The following is a 20498-nucleotide window of genomic DNA, read 5'->3' as shown; positions in this document are numbered from 1 at the left end:
CCTGTTTATGGTATGTGGCTCAGGGCATGGGAACCTTCACCTTATTTTTTTCCTTCCTGAATTGAACATGAAATTCTGATGCTACAGGGCAGAGGAGAGACCAGGGTTTATGAAGATTGCATAGCTTGTGAATCTTAAGTAGAGCTCTTCAATTATTAGAGGCTCAACTTTTTCTCTTTTCCACTCAGAGTGTTACGGTAAGGAAAGCAGCTTTAAGAGATAAGAATCTTAGTTCAGTAGATAGAGTTTTGAAGAGGATGTTGAACAATGGCTTCAAAAACAGCATTTATTTCTATAATAAATGTAATACATGTTTATCTTAGAAAGATAGAAAATATTGGCAATAGCTCACAGTAGTGATTATTTGTTATTTTCTGTAATGGTTGCGGCAACCCTGTGTTGTAGGTCATGCTGTCATTCCCCCAGTCTACAGATGAAGAAACCTGAAGCTTAGGAAGGTCACTATTTTGCTGCTTATTCTTCTGATTTTTTCCCCCCCGCATAAACTTGTTCGATAAAATTTGGATCATGCAAAACAGGTTTTATGACCTACTTTTTCAACTAATAAGACATTTTAAGAATACTTCCCTTTGTTATTAAAAGTCTTTGAAAATAGATTTTAATGTCTGTATAACATTTAATCTTATGAAATTTATTTAACCCAGGATTTCTTAACCTTGGGACTGTTGGCATTTTTGGCAGGATAATTTTTGTTCTGGGAGATTGTCCTGTACATTGTAGGATGTTTAGCATCATCTCTGGCCTCCACCTACCAGATGCCAGCAGCACTTTCTCCTCCCACTCAGGTGTGGTAACAAAAATGGCTCCAGACATTGCCAAATAAATGTCTTGGGGGGATAAAATTACCCTTGGTTTGAGAACCCCTTATGTAACCATATATATTTTATGCTTTTAGAAATATATGGATATGGTGGTGCCTGGGTGGCTCAGTCATTTAAGTGTCCGACTCTTGGTTTTGGCTCAGGTCATGATCTCAGGGTTGTGAGATCGAGTCCTGTGTCAGGCTCCACTCTGGGTGTGGGAGCCTGCTTAACGATTCTCCCTCTCCCTCTCCCCACCACTCTCTCTCTTCCTCTCTCCCTCTCCGAAAAAGTAAATAAATAAAATAAATATATATGGATATGAATAGACTCATTGTGAATTATCTAGACGAAAAAGTAGACCCATGTCATCTAGGTTATATTTATCAGCTCTAATTTCAGCTACTTTTCTTTGGTTAATATGTTTTCCGTAATAGCAGTATTACTTGAAAGTCAAAATTTAACAACATTATTTGCATTCATATAAGAATGTAATTGCTTCTCTGTCACGAGTCTGATGGAAAGGCATCCTGGGAGCTTTGACCACAGTTGTTTTATTGTGGATGAATTCCATTATCTCCATGTCACTTTCTTAAAAAGTTTGGTCATTGAGGCAGCTATAATACCTTGTGTTATTAATGGAAACCAGAAGTTACTCTTTCAGCTTGTTTATGTAGTTTTCTTGATATGTTTTGACATTTGGAAGGATATATAAAGCCATCTTTCCTACCCAGCCATCTTTTTGTGTAAAGAAAATTATTTTCTGTAATAGAACTCTAGCCTACAATAATTAATGGTTGCACTTGCCCTTTTAAGGAGGTAGCATTCATTTGTGGGGAGGGGGTGGTAGGCAGAACAGGGCTCATTGGAATCATTAGTCCATGATTAATTATGAATCTTATGTTCAGGGTCTTTATGCAGTTTTTTCTCATCATAGATCTCTTTTATTCTTTCGTGTGAAGTTCAAGATTGACATGATGTATTTGGGGATGTCCTGTAATGTGCATGTATATGTATGTATGTTTACTGATAACATTATAGTTTCAAATAGGCGTATTTACACAATAAAATATATAGTTCTTGACTTTGTTGATAATACCCTGTTGTAGTGAATAGAATAAGTCTGTTTCTTAAAAATTTGTTAGTTATGTTTTTGAGACTCAAATTATGTGTTTTGAATGACTTACAGTATAGTTTGAATTACACTTTTTTAAAAAAAAATTATTTGTATTTGGCTCAACTGTTTTATTTTTCTGTTCTCCCTCTGTCTTCTCTATTAAATAGTGATCATAAAGATTTCAGTATGTCATGGGACTTCTTTCAAAGTGAATTATTTGGGGCGCCTGGTGGCTCAGTTGGTCGAGTGTTCAACTCTTGATTCTGGCTCAGGTCATGATCTCAGGGTAGTGAGATCAAGTTCCATGTCAGGTTCTGTGCTGGGTCTGGAGTCTGCTTGGGATTCTCTCTCTCCCTTTCTCCCTCTCTCCCTCTCCCCCCTGCCCAACCAAACAACAAATAATAACAAAAAAAACCCAAATAATTCACTTTGTAAAGAAAAAATTTTTTTAAATACAGATTTTCTATAATTCAAATGTTTCGATACTAGATTTGAGTAGCTTTTTAAGTATCAAACTTACAAAGGTGCCTACCAGTTTTGAATATTTCAGTTCCCCTTAAGCTAATTAGAATTCTGTAGAGAATGTTCTGGCTTTTCTTTTATACCTTCATACCCATGGTTGATGATTCTTTTGCTTTTTATTAACACTTGGTTTTTTACCCTGGAAGTTCAGACTGCATTTTTTTTTTAAACGACTTTTTTTTTTTGATGTTGGTAGTGTTCCTATTGTATCTGGCTTTAAAGAATTGGATATTAAAAAGATTTGACCCTTGTCAGATGCAGTGGTGACATGAGGCCAAGTAAACCATTCATCTTATCACAATTCCTGAATGTTCAGCTGAGGTCTTTCTCATAGGTGAACCTGGATGGGATAAAGGCCATCTCTGGTAGAGTGAGGTTGTGATTCGTTAGGGAGTGCTCACCTGCTGGTATTTTCCACTAGCTTAACTCATGTCTTATAAGATAGCTCACCTCTCCCTTTCAGTATTTCTCGTATTTTATTTTTGGGGAAAAAAAGAAACAACATAAAAAAACAGTGCATTTAATAAAGAAGTAGTATCCAGAAATTTTAAGTTCTGTATTAAGAGTAACAGTAAAAAATGTAACGATCTCTTGTTAACTCCCTGAATTCATGTGACACACATTTTTTAAAAGTAAAATTCAGGTCTTCCTTTGGACTGTAACAGTGGTATATAAAATGTACTAATGTGTGAAAGATATGGAGAAAGTTAAAAGAGGATGAAGAATTGGTTATAAACACCAAAAAAGTTTTTTCTTGTACATGAATTTTAAATTATCAGGTGAAAAGTGCAATATTCTTGTGGGTGTACACATCTAAGTTAGGTGATAGGACTTCTGCCATGAAAATTTACCCTACAGTGTTAGTAACAAATTACTAAATAGTTTTTCAGGCAGAAATTAATTGCCTTAATCTGTTATCCACAAAAGTAATTTTTTTGCTTTTAAGTTCAAAACTCCATAGGAATGACTGTGATATGAAATTTATTTTTAGATAGTGTTTTAGAATCCTACATAGGATGGTTTAAAGGACTTGTCTTTAATTAAAAGTGCTCTACACTTAGTGAAAATCCATGTTAGTTGAAGAATTGATTCTTTTTAAAGGAAAGCTGCAAATTTTTCTTGTATGTGTAAATGTCACTCTGTTCATATCTTCGCTTAGCTGCAAGTCAAGACTTGTACTATTCCACTAGGTTGTCATAGAAACGCAGTTAACTGTCATGTCAACTCAGACTGTTGATGGTTTTATTTGTAGGTTTGCAAGATTATTAAAATTTAACAAAAATTATTGATTTGCCTTTTATTAACACTAGGTTGTTTTCCATGGAAATTAAAACTGCACAAAACCTTTCTGCTTAAATTTTTTTAAAGGTGAAACTATATTAAATCTGCTTGATTTTTTTCTTAAATTGTATTTAAAATGTGATATATATTCTGCAGCAGTAGAATAACCTCCATGAATTGTATTTTTGAATCATTTTCCATTTTCTTTGTTTACAGCAAGCAGAAAAAAAAGCCTTAAAAATTCACCTTTAGCCTGCTTTTTAACTTAACATAAAAGATACCTGTCAGAAAAGCATGAAATGCTACATCAAGTGCCTAATATCAGAGTTTTCATTTTATTTATGGTTTGAAGCCTAGCACGAATGCTTCAGTGAGCTGTGTTGTGAAAGTATTTATTTTTGTATATTTATGTGAGAGAAATTATTTAGTTTTCACTTATAAATAAGACAGGCAAACCTTATTTACAGTAACTTTATCTAATGGTCCGTGGATGAGTGCTTTTATGCAAAACAGTCAAGAGGCTAGAATTAACTTTTCACATTGGATGCACATTTGATGTCCAGACTTGAGCAACATGTGGTATCTTATTATAAAGACTAGCATTCAGGATTCAATTTGTGTTTAATACATTTACTTCAGAAGGCACATGTCATCTTTGCCACATTTAATGTTAACTTTGTAAGGATTTCCATTTCTTGCTTGTAGGTCCATAAGTAGAAGTGTTTATTTGTTGCTTTTTGTAATTTTCCTTTTTGTAGGTTTTTTTAGACGTGGTTAATTCACTATTTTTAACAACAGGTCACTTTTGACATATGACGGCTCCTTGGGTTGATTATCATCAATTATCTTTTTAAAGAAGTATAGGTATTTTGTTTTGTTTTATTTTATTTTATTTTATTTTATTTTTTATGTGGAGTCCAATGTGGGGCTCGAACTCACGACCCTGAGATCGAGACCTGGGCTGAGATCAAGAGTCAGATGCTTAACCACCTGAGCCATCCAGGTGCCCCAAGAAGTATAGGTCTTTTAGATAACCATGCTTGTTAAACTTCCTTTTGTCACTATTTGTTCTTAAAGTTATTCTTAGAAGGTTAGCAGTGAATACATCATTTTTGATTTTTGACAGAGACAGAGATAGCGAGAGCAGGAACACAAGCAGCAGGAGTGGGAGAGGGAGAAGCAGGCTTCCCCTTGAGGAGGGAGCCTGATGTGGGACTCGATCCCAGGACCCTGGGATCATGACCTGAGCCGAAGGCAGACGCTTAACGACCGAGCCACCCAGGCGCCCCCATCATTTTTGATTTTTAATGCTCTTGCTAAATAAACAACTAATAGCTTTATATACTGGGGTAAGAAAATTTGATAGCTCATCAGAGACATGGAATATTGATTTTTTTTTTAAAGATTTTATTTATGAGAGAGAGTGAGGAAGTGAGAAAGCACGAGCAGGGGGTGGGGTAGAGAGGGAGAAGCAGACTTTTGTAGCTAGCCTGCACAATGGCCCCCAATGATCCTCACATATTATTCCTGCTGTTGTGACCTCCCCTCCCACACTGAATTGTGGCTGACCTGTATGATCAATAGAATACTACAGAAGTGTGTAGGCTAGGTCATATTCAACTTTGCTTTTTCTTGGATCACTCACTGTGGGGGAAGTCCCTTTCCATGTTCTGAGGACACTCTGGCAACCCAGACGGAGGTCCATGAAGTGAGGAACTGAAGCCTCCTATCCACATCCAGCACCAACTTACCTACCATTTGAGTGAGCCATTGTGGAAGCAGATACCCTAACCCCAGTCAAGCGTTCAGATGGTTGCAGCCTCAGTGGACATCTTGCCTGAAACCCCGTGAGAGACCTTAAGTCTGAACCACCCAGCTAAGCCTCCTGTATTGCTTACCCATAGAACTGTTAAATTCATATTTTAATAGTTAAAATTAATAATACATATTTATTGTTTTAAATCAGTAAACTTTGGCATAATATGTATGCAGCAGTAGATAACTAATGCACCTGCTAAATACATTTTTAAACATTTCCTATTGATCACACAGTTCATAGTTATTTGTAGGCATAGAAATTGTGGAGGCTTTGTAGCTTTATTTTCTGTTGTGATTTGTAGCATCATTTTCATAGGCAATAGGGTAGTGTGTTATACAATCATTAACTTTAGGGCATTCATAACAACTTGAATTTTGGCTTCGTATATGTGTCTTGATGAAATTAAAATTTCTGATCATCATTTTGTACTAAAAATCTATAAAATGGAATAATTATATTTAACTCTCCAGTGTTTGTTTTTTTTAAAGTCAAGAGAATGGAGGGATCTGATGTTAAGTCTGCTTCATGGTGTTTGATGAGTATCATCCTTTCCATGCGATAATGCAGTTCTGTGCCCCAGAGGTAAAGACTTCTCTTGGCATTTGAGTTTGCATCTCTGCCTGGTGTGTCCTGTCAGTCATAATCTTCACCAGGCCCAGCACTTAATACTCTACGAGTAATTTTTCTTTGACGATGATGTACCCAGGTATGATTTTCTTCATATTTATCTTGCTTGGGATTACAAAGCTTCTTGAATTCCTGGGATGATGTCTGTCAGTTACAGGAAATTCTCCGTTGTTAACCTCTTTAAATATTGTTCCTGCCCCCCCATTTTTATTTTTCTAGGACTGTAATTAAAAGCATTAGCCCTTTTCCTTGTGTTCCACATATCTCCTATTCTGTATTTTTCATCCGTTTTTCTACTGTGCCTTCCCTTTGGATATTTTTTGACCTGTTTTACACTTCACTAATCCTGTCTTCTGCTAAGCCATCTGTTGCGTTCTTAGTTTCAGTGACATTTCTCACTTTTAAAATTTCCACTTGATTCTTTTTTATGGAATACAATTCCCTGTTGAAAATTTCTGTCTTTTCATCTGTCTTCTCCTCTCTTATTGAACATATGAATCATAGTCTTATTAAAGCCCTTTTTGCTAACTCCAGGTCACCCATGGGTCTGTTTTTATGGTCTTTTTTTCCCCTTGACTTTTAGTTACTTGGTCCTGTCCTGTGGCATACCTGGTGATTTTTTAAACTGATTTTATTATTTTTTATTCTTAGTATTGTAAGTGAAAATGGTAGAGTCCCGAGTAGTTTTTGTACTCTAAAAAGTTTTCTTTCTCTCAGGAGTCACCCTGTCCTTTACTGGACAGGTAGGTTGGGGGTTACATACGTACCTTAATCCAGTCAGGCGTTACTGAGTCTGAGACAGATTGAAGTTTTGGTAAGCACTTTTTTTGTGTGTCCCTTGGGGACCAGGAGTTCCAGTTAGCCTGTGGTATTCATCAGGATTTCATTTGTTGGTAATTCCTGAACTCTATTTCTTATCTTCTCAGCACATCGAGGCAGCTGGTTTGCATTTTTGAGGCTTTCTGTTTAGCTTTTTAGCCTCTTGCCCCATATTACTTTGGAAATTAGCAGTTGTCTTATGGGGAAAAGTGGCTGTGTAACAAGCCCACTTGTCTGCCTCTCTTCTCCACTGGGATCTTAGCCCTTCAAGCTGCCGGTTTTGTTACTCGAGCCCTACGAGTACCAGAAGGTTTGCTGCTTTTCCTACCCTCAGCAGTGGCCATCTTCCAAGGCAGAGCTTGGGTTTTCAGCCTCTTGTCCTACACCCCGAATTGGTAAATACCTCCAGGAAGAATGGCTGGTGCATGGGCAGCTCACCTCCCCACGCTTTCTCCGGTTTCTCCACCACCTTGGAACCTTGGTCCTTCTAACTCAGGTGGTGGCTTCAGCAGCCCTTTCACTGACGCCTTCGACTGTTGCTGTGTATTTCATTAAGGCTTTCTAGTTTTTCTGGGTGGGTGCATTGGCGTGCCTCACGCTACTCGAATGTTAGCCTGGAAGTGAAGACTCTACAATTATTTTTGAAGGGAATGTCAGTGGGTAGATTATGTTTATGAACTTCTATTTTGGCCAGCTTTATCCTGCCACAGTTGTTGCTACATGCACATTTTATCGTTTCTCATCACATATTGATACAGTAAAATAACATCTTTATCTGAATCATTGTAATAATCTTTATAATTATCCTTGATTTAATTCAGAGCCTTCACAGTCAATATAGGTTCCTAACTTAACTCCATAACTGTGAGGATTAAGGATAGGATAAGGTGTATCAACAGTGAGGTTGAACATACAAAGTTAGTAATAATGTGTACAAAATGATTAAGAAATTTTAATACATTTAAGAAAAAGAAATTTTTAACACATTAGGTTTATTCAGATGAAAGTAAACAATACATTTTCTAACAAATGATCATGGATTATAAGTTTTGAAAAATAAATATTATATTTTATCTGAAGGTATAAATACATTTTGTTGTATATAAAATTTACAATTTTCTTTCTTTGATTTTTTGTAATTATATTTTTCTAACTAAAATGAGATATTCTCAAATCTGACAAAAATATTTATAGTCTTGAGATACAAAATCCATGTCTTTGGAGGTTTATTGTATTCCTATCTCCCTGCTGTGAGTGTTTTATGTCCGTGAGGTCAAACTGACAAGTATTTTGCCCACACATCTTTTATTGGCATACGTGGCCAGATAGTTTTGTATTTACTCTAATATGCCAGAGTTGAATACTATCGGCAGTAAGAACATATACTCCTGTTTTCAACTTTTGAATGTATTCTGCTGGTGAAGTTGTAGCAGCTGATACACCCAGTTGGAAAAATGAAACCTGAAGATCTTAACCTTGAGCTGTAGTTGTAGTTATTGACAATCATTGAGGAAGCCATCTCTGGGTTCCCCTTAAGAAATGTGTTTTGAGTCTTACTATTTCAAATGAATCCGTGATGGCTGTCATTTTCTCTGCTCTTTGTGCAGGAAGAAGAAAGTGAAGAGGAGCCCAAACTGAAGTATGAAAGGCTTTCCAATGGGGTAACTGAAATCCTTCAGAAGGATGCAGCTAGCTGCATGACAGTCCACGACAAGGTAAGATAGCCCTTCTAGAGGATTCTTCTGTAAGTTGTTTCTCTTGTAAGTTTGTTTATACTTTAGAGTCCTGATGCTCTTGGTGCTGGCTTTTTCCAGTAATTGTGTCTCCCTCCCACTCTTCCTTTCTTCTTCATCTCCAACAAAAGAATGAAAACAACAACCAAAAGTATTATATGTATGTATTTGCGCACACATGCCCCCCCACACACACTGCAAGGGTGTATCATGTAGAATTTAGATAGATGTGAAAGATTTATAGCAAGTAGTTCTTGGCAACTCTATCACTTTAAATTCCTCAAACCATAAGTAGTAGAGTTGGGAAGTGTTAAGATTGGAAATGGTTTAGTCCTCCGTGCTTTCGTAAGAGCAGAAGAGATTACACTGGAAGTGTTAGGAATCAGTAGAAAGGCCCCAAATGATTACTTGTATGACCTATGAATGAATTAATATATTCCACATTTTAATCTTTGCCGTAACAAAACCCCCACCAAGTTTGAGTCCAGCCTAAGTGCTATACAGCACCTTTAGCCTATTCTTGGACCAAAACAAAATGTGTTGCAAGCAGAGTACTGGAGACCGGGCCGTTTGAATCATTGCCCTCTTCTTCCCGATGGGCCCCTTGTGTGAGGCAAACCTCCCAAGTCTGATCCATCTCCTGGCTTTATCCTGTGTTACCAGCAGTGTTGCCTCGTCCTCCTCCTTGTCCCTACCCTTCCTTTTTCCTTCAGGTCTCATTCCGCTGTAAACAGATTCCTGTATTCATTCACCATGTTAATAGAACGTTCGTTTGTTCTCTCTTGCTTCACCAGACACCCCCCTCCTTTGGGACACCTCTTGTTAGGATGTACCACAATCTACCCCTTCCCATTGTTGCCATCTTCCTGCTCCCATTGCTGTCATGTCCCAAATTCCTCTTCGTTTTGCTTCACTCACTGAAGACTGGCCTTGCCGTCCTTCTTGCAGACCTTTCCCTCTGCCTTGTCTCATCTCTCCACCGGTAAGGCCACATCTAGATGGCATCTGTACCTGGAACTTGAGGATCTTTCAGTCTGCTCTCTGGTGACCCCTTTTATCCTTCAAGCCTTTGTGTTAATTTTCCTACTAACCCTGTTTTGTGACTTTAGGGAGCTCTGATCTTGAATCTGTTCTTTATTTAATTTCTTGTGTCTGTCAGATGGTTAACTAGCCTCATTTTCTACCTGTGTCTTCAGTTCCCTTACGTCCCTGTCCTTTGTCGTGCCCCTCAAGCCAAACACTGTTGATGATTTGTTCATCATCAGCTCCTTTAGTTCTCAGTCTGTCTTCTCAGCCGCTATCCCTTCACTCTGAGGATGCCATTTCTATATAATTAAGAAAATCGAATCTCTCAGGTATGATGAGCCTCGGCTCCTGACCCCTTTCCCAACTCATCTGGATCCATGCCCATCCTTCCCCACGGGAGGCTTTCTTCCTCCTGTTCAGAGGTCTTTCTGTCCGCTGTTGATCTGCACCGCTGTTGATTTCCCCCCTCCTCTCCTAGTGATGCTAATCCTAGCCCCATGTCACCACAAATCTCTTTCTGTGTCTGTAGATTTGCCCATCTTGGATATTGAATAAACATGGAATCATACATTTTTGGTTTCTTGTGTCTGGCTTCTTTCACTTACCATAATGTTTTTGAGGTTCACCTGTGATGTAGCCTGGATCAGTACTTTACTCCTTTTTGTTTGTGAATAGTATTCCATTGTATGGACATACCACATTTTGTCTGTCCATTCACCATCTGACATTTTGCTGCTTTCAAAAGTGTGGATCTCACCTTTCCTTCTACACAAAAGCTTTGAGAGAAGCTTTCTTAAAGCCTTTTTATCACGGCACCATTCTTTTATTATTCTCTTGATCATTTCTGTGGTCCCTTTCTGGTTCTTTCACTTTCTCCTTACCTCCACCTTTCTCTCACGTGTTGGTTTTCCCAGGATTTGGTCCATTGTCCACATTTCTGTTTAGTTTGTACTTTTCTTCATTTTAAATGTCATAATTCCTACGACCACCTACACACTGACACCTCCCCAGAGTAGTGTGCTTCTTTATCCCCGTGCCTCTTAAACAGTTCTTCCTTTTGTTCTGTTTGTGCCTGAAACTCAGCACACCCATAACGAATGCATCTTCTTTTCCATCTCTAATCTCTCATCGGTTTTTGATCTCTCCCATTTGGCGGCATCACAGTCTCTTTTGTCACCTAAACCAAAGCTGACTCTTCCTTTGCTTCCAGCCAGTCATTCCTAAGTCCTGATGATTTTCGCACTTCCCCTGCCTGCACTCACAGGCCTCTCATTTTTCTACTTTAAAGCCTTCTGCCACCTGGTTGCCAGGATGATCTGTTGAAAGTACAGGTTTAAAACCCTTGTGTGATTTTCACCATCTGCTACATAAAGTCTAAGCTCCTTACTGTGGTGTGTAAACCCCCCTAAGATCTTGCCCTCTCCTGCAGTTGGCTTTATGTCTTCCCGCTTTTTGCTGCACGGGTGGTGTTCTGGTAGCAACTCTTGGCTGTTTTTACTCACAGTGTCCCTTCTGCCCGATTCTACCCCATCTCAGCTGCTTGAGCCCACTCCCATCCTGAGCCCTCATCTTTCAGTTCAGACACTTGTCATTTCTCCTGGAACTAACACACACCTTGCCAGGCAATCTACTTTTCTGCAGATTTGCTTTCACTCTGGTCCAGCCACAACACTCCTTTCTATTAAAGTCATCTTCCAGAAATTCAAATCTGATCATGTAATCCTCCCCAGAATTCTTGGGTTTCCTGATGTTTCGTGATTTGGACACCCTCTCCTACACCCTTTTCCTCTCCTACCTTTCATCTCCATAAATATTCAGATGTTTCCTATTAACCGAACTTCCAGACTCATCACTTGTCTCTTCCCCTGGGCACAAACTGGATGCTCCTGCCATATATAACCACTTGTTGTTTCTTAACTTTGTTCTGCCTTTTATGTGACTCCATGCCTTTGAGCAAGTTGTATCCATTCTGCCTAAAATGGTCTCTACTACAAGCCTGTCCTATCTGCCTCAGGGTCTACTGTCTAATTCCTCCTTGAGAGTTAAGCGTAGCTGACATCGGCCATGTTCCATAGGGTCTTAGAGATGCTGCCATTTTAAGCATACTCTTTAATTTAAATTTAATTAATCAGTCTTTTTAATCTATCTCCTTTATTATACCATCACCCTTTTAAGTAATACCTGCTTATTGTCTAAGCATATACGGTTGAACCTCTGAACAGATGAAAGGGAGAACACAGTTTGCCTGCCCAGGGATCAAACTTGATTAACACCATAATTAAACCAACTCAGTCAAGGAAATTGACAGTGGAAATTGTCATCAGTGCTGACTTTTGGAACACACACTCTTAATCTGATGCCCATGTTTCTATTTATGAGGCTTCTGATCCAGTTGAGAGTATTTTGGCTCTTAATTTAGGCCCTTGCTCTGCCACTGATGGACTGTTTCCAGGGAAGTCACATCAACTCCTGGGACTTAGTTTCTCATGTGTAGTTAAAGGCACTCCCTGCTCTGATGTTTTGAATACTACAAAACGCTATGAGGAACATAGGTGATAGTATACAGCTGGTCACATAGGAAATGTGCTCTTACTTGCTTCCTTCATAGTGTCCAAAGCTTGTCACTTCTTCTTCTTTACTTACACAAAGTCCACTCGTTCAGAGTAGTTATGCCAGGGGATGGGATGGGTCAGAAGGATTGGACGTCCATCTGGTACTTTTGTAAAGGGAGTCAAGTTTCTGTAATTAAACATGAAGGGGGGTAATTAAATTATGCTTGTTCTGTGCCCATCCTGGATTTTAAGTGTTCTCAGGTTAAAAAAAAATTTAATAGTTACAAAAGCTCAAGGCTTTTAAAGGCCAGAAAGAGTCGCACTGAAAGGATTTGAATTTACTTTTGTGATTTGTGGCCAATTTCGCCCGTTTTTGTTGAATTTTTGAATAATCAAAACTATTAGCAAGTGAAAGTATGACTCATCAATAATTTCAGTAGTTAAATTTTCTAAGACCTATATAGTTGTCTTATCAAACTTGTTTTTTTAAGAGCAGTGAAGTTATTAATTTCTAAAAGGCCTCAGCAACAATTTAATCCAAATGATGAAATGTTTTAGTAAACAAAAGGTAACTTGTCATAGAAACCACTGTATTTTTTTTTTTTCTTTTTAGAGAGACAGAGGTGGGAGGGTGCAGGGCGAGGGAAAGAGAAACTTAAGCGGTCTCCACGCCCAGTGTATGGATCTCATGACCCTGAGATCATGACCTGAGCTGAAATCAAGAGTTGGACACTTAACCGACTGAGCCACCTGGGCACCCTGAAACCACTGGATTTTTGGTTCATAAAGTAATTACAGTTTCAGGTTGAAACTATAAAATCAAAATAATTATTTTGTGTTTTCTTTCCATCTTAAATATTAAATGAGTCAAACTAGTAATTTTGAAAAAGGAAAAAGGGAAGGAATTAATATTTGGGTACTCTGCATAGAAGCTTTAAAACTTTTGATAAAACAAAGTATCATTGGAAGTTCAAGAATGGCCTTCACAGAGGCTTTGGAGAATCACCCAGTACTGAAGCACCTTTAGGATCCAAGCCCCTTTACTTTTCTAACAAGCTAAACACGGTATTTATGAGGAGAATCAATACCGTCGAATACTTGGGGTGCAGTGAGCTTTTAAGACTCATTGTTTTATCATAGCCTCAGAAAGAGGCAGAGTATTTGTTTTTAGTTAGTATTATGCAGGTTTTTTTTTTTTTTTTTTAATTCAAGTACTGTCAGAGTCACTGTGGGAAAAAAAAATTACAACCATCTGAGCCATCTGAGTCCTCTGTTTCTGATTAGAATGTTCTTTTGCTTTGGATACAACATCCCAGTTTGGTTTAAATATTCAGACTAATTTCCCCCTAGAATTACCTCTTGCCCCTTCCTTTGCGGGGCCCAGGCATCCCGTTTCCAGCAGGCTTGCTGTCTTCCCTGGATGAGTAATCGGCATGGCACCCGGTGCATTCAGGCAGGCCTGTGTGCTGGAATCGTCATACCTAGTTATGTCTGCACACCTGATGTTTTATTAACCAGTATTGATTTTTTTACCCGGGGGACTTTTTTCTTCCTGAAAAAAGGCAACCTTGCAGGAGTGAAAGGCATTGCAGGGGATGAATTTCTAATGAACCCCTTCTTTCCCTTTTTGTGACTTCTCTTTAATGTAGCTTCATATTTTAAGTGCCTGAACTGAAATTTCATTTTAAGCAATTCCATTTCGATAAAATCCTTTCAAATCTTGACTTTCTGTAAGGTTATTTTTATAAAGATTGTGCTGCTTGACTGAAACGCTTAGTAGTGCCTGTAAATTTGAGCATTTCATTATAGGTTGCAATGAAGCATGCTCACATGCAATGAAATACATAGAATTTGGAACTATTTGAGTTATGCTGAAAGAAGTAAAAAGGAAGAAAAATCTCATGTCATATTTCAGGTAGTCCTAAAGTTTCTTCATGTTTGTTTAGGGTTAGTTCAAAGAATTAAAGGAACAGTGGGAGATACGAACTATTTCATACCATAAAATGAATATGTAGCTTAGCAGTTATTTTGTGACAGAAGAGGATTTTTTTTGCATTAGAATATAAACATTTACACTCAGTATTATACATTAACTTTTATAGAGGCATCTAAATGCTAACTGATAGTATAAATACTTCCAAGCTTTTTCATCTCTCAGCATGACTTAGATTTCCCTTTCTAAAAAAAAAAAAAATCATACTTTGTCGTTTGTGCATGTGTATATTGTTAAACTTAAATGATAGCACAGATTTACACATTTGCCATAAATTATGGGGGGGTTAATCATTCCCTTCTTACTTCGAGCTCAACTGTAGGTTGGTCATGCTTTCCCAGCTACACTGGAATCTGCAGCCTTAGTCCATCAGGCATTGTGTACGGACCGCATACACACCATTAGTTGTCAGCAGATGAGGGTCCTCATGAGTCATTCTGACAGCCAGCTCGCACTCTCACAATAAAGTAGGCCCTGCTCTGTTATTTCCCTGAAGCTGGAAACAAGCCTTCTCCAAGGAGTATGTATCTTCCAAGGCATTGCGGACCACTTACACATTCAGACTCTTGACTTTGAAAATGGTTTGATTACTAAATGTGTATTAATGGTACATTAATAAACTGACCCCTCTGTTCTTCTTGCAGTTTTTGGCACTGGGCACCCATTATGGCAAGGTTTATTTACTTGATGTCCAGGGGAACATCACTCAGAAGTTTGATGTAGTAAGTATACAGTATAAAATAATGTATGAACTAGACTTCATGCTGAAAATTTATGCTTTACAATATTAGCTTTAGCAGTTTGTTGTAATAGTCTAAAGAAAGAGCCTTTATCAATTCAATCAGAGTGCTTAGGATGTAACTCTGAATTTTATAGTATATGCTAAAAATTATAAAGGTGAACGTAAAACGGCCGAGGTCTGTAAATATATATATAGGCATATATATATACATTTTATATTTTGACTTTGTATCTTTATATATAAACACCATTTAAAAATTTATTTTTATAAATCTGTTGAATTGTAATTCTTTAGTTAATTATAGTCATCCATTTGACTTTAAATGGAGTATTTAAAATACTTCTGTATGTGTTCTTTTTAAATTAGAACAGTGCGGAATATCTAGGTGAATTGTTATTAAAGAAAAAGTACTGCTTTTATTAGTGAATACTGGTCCTAATTTACATACAGGGGAAGTTGTGAAATCCTTAAAGTATGAAGCCCCCTCATTTGGTCAATTGTAAGTACGTGCCCCACCATCTTTTCTAGATCCCAAATGTAACTGAAGATTAATTGATCACCTTGCTGGTTCAGTTTATCTCTTTTAAATATAGAAAGCTGTTATTTTATGTGACTGTTTTGATGCTTGGATTCTTGGGGGATTATATTGATTGAAAGTAAAGAGCTAGGCTTTTTAATTTTTTAATTGTGATTTGGAATCATTGAGGATGAAAGAAATGTGGAATTTGAAGCTTGGTTTTGGTGTTTAAGATGTTGGCGGTTTCAAGAGCATCCATGGTTGCATGCATGTGAACATTCGGAGTGAACAGGGTGCTCATTTTAGGGGGCAGGCATTACTTTTTCAAAGACAGCATCAGCACTTGTTGAAAGAGCTGTTAGAAGGCATTGGTGTAGTTTATAAAGGAAAGACTATACTTTCAGGGATCATTTCTATAGTTTGTTAGTTTATAAAGGAGACCACAGTTCCTGAAGTTGGCACATTGTGTATGAAAGGAATAGGTTGCTTCATTTTACTTGAAAGAAACTGAACCACTCAGTCTTGACAGAATCTTGGGAACAGTCCAGGAAGGGACATACGCACACGAATTATACTAATACCCAAATTGTGGGTTCTTGTTTTGCTTCAGCATCTTTCAGACAAGAGGAATATAAGTTGGACCCTCCATCTACATCCTGGACACCCATCTTGGTGACTTAAACGTTTGTTCTTTCAGTTGCCATCCATTCAAATGTGTAGCTGATGCTGGGAAGAGCTCTTTTTCGTGGTGTTACCCGTAGCTCCTCACCATTAAAACAAAAACAAACAAAACAAGAAACAACCCAATAAAATCTCACCTGTCTGGTCTCTTGAACTTCCTGCTCTAGGTAGAGGATTATGTGACACTCTGCTTTCTAAAGAAGTCTTTTAAATATTGTATAGAAATTGCAGTGCTTCATTGCTGAGGTTCATGGGCCTACCTGCTGGGTCCATTGCCAAAAGAGAAACCAAGAAAAATGCTGTAGGGGTTTATTCACTCATTCATTCATTCAGTCTTTGTGTCTGCACAGTATAAGACTTCACTTATATCCTTTCTGATGTCAATTTTATGTCAAGTATATCCCATATCATCTTTCAGGTAATTTATGGTATCATCCCCCCTAAATTTGCCCACACTTTTTTTTTTTTTTTCCCCAGTCTGCCCATGTGACATCTTCGAAAATGAAGTTCTCTAGAGCCTTGCCTTCCCCATTACCTTTTTTCTTTTTTTTCTGGCAGGAGAGGAAGATGATTTGATGGTATTTTGTTTACTTTCTCAAAGAATTTGATAGTCTTCTATGGAAAAAGTTTTTCAGGAGACCCTGGCTTCTTCATGAACATTTCCATATTAGGCATATGACTTTCAGGTGACAAGTTTCATACTGTCCTCTTTTGAAAGGAGCCTTAGTCTGCAGCTTCTCATCTCTGAGTTTTTTCCTCTATTATTTTATTTTCCTGTTTCTGATGATGTGATTGCTTTGTGGGGCTCTGTATCACTCCATTTTAAAAAGGATTCTTTCAATTCTAAAAATACTATTATGACTTGAATTTGCTGCTTTTCTTTGAATGGAATGGTTGCCATTTTATTCCAAAACTTTATTCTTCATTAGAAATGCAGCGAGAGTGAACAAATATTTTTAAAAAATAATGAATAAATACTCCTGACTTTAGTTTTCACTTCTGAGTGGGAATAATTTAAACAAATTAAAATTAGATAAGATAATAATATCTTACGTTTGCACAGTGTTTATTTCCTCAAGCAGTATCTCTTCACCCCATTCACTGCATTTATAGTTTTGATTGCGGTAGTTTTGTTTGGCAGGGGGTGGGGGCATGGAGGAATTTCTAACAAAGTTTCCCAAGGGATTCTGCTATTTGAGCTGGGTTGGAATCATTGCACTAGAGGCTGTCTGACTTTACTTTAAATACATATGAGGTAAAAGAAATAACCAAACAAATCATTCTGCATGTTGAAGAAAGATACTCGTTTTCCCATTAATATTTCAGGAGAAATACTGTGTGGCCTGCAGTTCCACTTGTAGGTATATATTCAAGACAAGTGAGTGCAGTGCTTATGTACACACACACACACACACACACACAAAACATACATAGAAGAGTGTTATAGTAGCTTAATTCATAATAGCTCCAAACTAGAAACAACCCAAATATTATCATTCGTAGAATGGATAAGTAAATTGTGGTATATTCTGAGCAATTAAGAACAGACTGTCTATCCACGTAGTAACATAGGTGAATTTCACAGATTTAACGTTCAGCCAAAGAAGCCAGGCACAAATGTGTACATGTTGTATGATTCCTTTTTATATGATGGTCAAGAAAAGGTGAAACTACGGTGATAGAAGTCAGATATTATTTGACCTGGGAGAGAGCACAGGAGAATCTTCTAGAGTGCTGATAATATTCTCTATCATGATGGCTTCATATATATACACACACACACACACACGTTAAAAATCACTGAACTATAAATTTGAGACTTGTGGTCTTTAGTCTGTATTATACCTCAGTAACACACACACACACACACACACACACACACACACACGCAGAAGTACCTGCACACTTGTATGTATCTTTGCCCTTGAGCAAAATTCAAAATTCAAATTATCCTTTGTCTGTTGAAGCAACCCTTTCTTCTCCTGAATACGAGCAAATTTGTTAAGTTGGTTTCCTGTTCAGGGATCTTTATATGAATGGATCACGCCGCTGAGATTATTCCTACACCTGTATATGCTTCTACAATTACATAAAAATGTAGATAGAGAGGATTCTGTGTTACCCAGTCATCTGTGACTGTTCTTTTGTTGCCTGAGAGTGAAAACTACTGAAATGATGCTTTCTTTTGCATGTTGATATTCATATTTCAGAATACTTAAAAGAATATTCAGATATGCTAATGTCCTAACCATGTATGTGTTTTTTAGAGGTTATTTCTAGATATGACTTTATGTTAATTCAGATTTAATTGATAAAGTTCACTTCTCTTTAACTCACAGAGTAAAATGTAAGTAGGCCTAGCTTCTCATCTAAAGTGCTCAGGTTGCTAAGAAAATTGCCTTTAATATAGATCAGGCCCTTCCCCTGAAAAATGGCTGTCTTAATACTTGCATGGTATATAACATGGGACTTCACAATTCTTAGGGGATCTCAAATACCTTCTAAATTTCCACGTGGTATTTATGCCCATATAATGCCATTAAATCATTGTAGTTACTTTTTCTTTAATAGCATCCACTTTCCTTAAGGCTATTAATTTAAGGCTTACTAATTAGGAGTGTCACTTGGAAGCAATGAGCAAATTATTTTGGAGCATTATTCTGTATGTTTTAAATCTTTGTTCTTTTAAGTGGGCTAGAGGGAGAGCACAGAACAATTTGGTCAAACAATTTCTGCTGTTTACCTTCATGTGTTTTTCTTCCTTTGCTTGAAATAGAAAATGATACGGCTTTGCTGTCATGGTGCCGTGGCAGGAGACATCAGATAAATACCTACAAAATGGATGGTTACAAAAGGAAGGGGATAAGAAAACAAAATAAAACAGAACAGGGGCTTATTGGGCATTTTGTATTAAGAGAAATACCAATTTTTTCAACTAAATCTTTTAAGAGGTAGGTTCAGGATTCTTCTTGAACTCCAGATAGCAGTCTATTGATGTTTCTATTCCTGTTTTTTTGTTTGGGATTAAACTAACACACTGTATTTCTTAGTGCTAATCTTTTGTACTTCCTCATGTTCATATGCTAATAAAATCCCTGATCTCTATCAGAACTTAAGTAGCGTCACAGGACAGTATCTTAACATCCCTCTACTGGGGGGGGTTTAGTTTCTGTTTATCTCCCACCATCAGTCTAATCACTGTCTCTGAGAACACTGGATGGCTCCTTAGGACTTCCCAGGTGGATCAGCACTCAAGATCCTGGTCGGTCATGTGGCCAAACCTACCTTTGTGGTAGGTTTTCCTTTCTTTGTCCTTCGTCTTCATTTTCCTTTCTTTCTCCTCCAGTCATCTGTTCCACTCACCATTTCCTGAGGATTGCCTTGGATGTGCATGCTTGCATCCAAGCTTTTCATCACATCCTTCTGGAATGCCCTTCTTCCCTTAGTTCCTTTCTTTTTTTTTTTTAAGATTTTATTTATTTATTTGACAGAGAGAGACACAGCAAGAGAGGGAACACAAGCAGGAGAAGTGGGAGAGGAAGAAGCAGGCTTCCTGCAGAGCAGGGAGCCCTATGCGGGGCTCAATCCCAGGACCCTGGGATCATGATTTGAGCCGAAGGCAGATGCTTAGCGACTGAGCTACCCAGGCGCCCTCCATTCTTTCTTTTGAGATTTGAGCCTTAATGCCAACTTTTGGAAAGTAGCCCTTTTATTCAGTAGTACTTGTCAAGTATATAAGGGATACTCAGATTTTTCCTAGTTGCTCTGGGTAATTCAGAAAGTCGTCAGAGTTTAGAAGCTGAGGAGACTTCGATCGTTCTAGATATAAAAGGTGTCAGGTAAGGAATCCTGAAGGAAATTGGTGTGGGGCTGATTTGGTTCTATATTCCCTGCCTCTGTACTCACCTGTTTTGTCTGGTTTATTCGAGGCCTCCCTCACCTAGACACCTAGACATTCTGATCTAGTCACCTACACAGAATGTACCTAGGCATTCTGATCAGGTCATATCCCCTACCTGAGTTTGAAAAGATGTTTTTGTGACTGGTTCCTGGCCTATGAATGACCATGGTGTCATTTTTGTCTCTGGGCTTTTGGGACTCAGCCATCTTTCAGATTGCACTCCTGGCCCTCTGCTTTTCTTTGGCTTAGAGGAATTCATCTCTAATGTAGATCAGCTCCTCTTTCCTCTTTCCTGTGTATTGAGACGTAAATGTTGTTTGCAGGATCATCCGTCTTTATTTCATGTT

The 20498-nt window shown here is 37.9% G+C and overlaps 1 protein-coding gene across 1 annotated transcript in view; it reads left to right on the top strand.

The window, feature by feature from the left end:
- The window catches only part of LOC144380738 (vacuolar protein sorting-associated protein 41 homolog), a 43554-nt gene extending 28453 nt beyond the window's left edge, over nt 1-15101 (top strand). Inside the window, exons 3-4 of the mRNA XM_078065558.1 lie at nt 8614-8721; nt 14955-15101. Coding sequence (XP_077921684.1) covers nt 8614-8721; nt 14955-15101 — 255 coding nt within the window. The remainder of the gene's footprint in view (nt 1-8613; nt 8722-14954) is intronic.
- The last annotated feature ends 5397 nt before the right edge of the window (nt 15102-20498 follow it).

This window comes from Halichoerus grypus, unplaced genomic scaffold (genome assembly GCF_964656455.1).
Source record: "Halichoerus grypus unplaced genomic scaffold, mHalGry1.hap1.1 HAP1_SCAFFOLD_138, whole genome shotgun sequence".
In the NCBI taxonomy this organism is placed as follows: Eukaryota; Metazoa; Chordata; class Mammalia; order Carnivora; family Phocidae; genus Halichoerus; species Halichoerus grypus.
The sequence above is the reverse complement of the archived record's forward strand: the minus strand, read 5'-3'. Positions and strand labels throughout refer to the sequence as shown.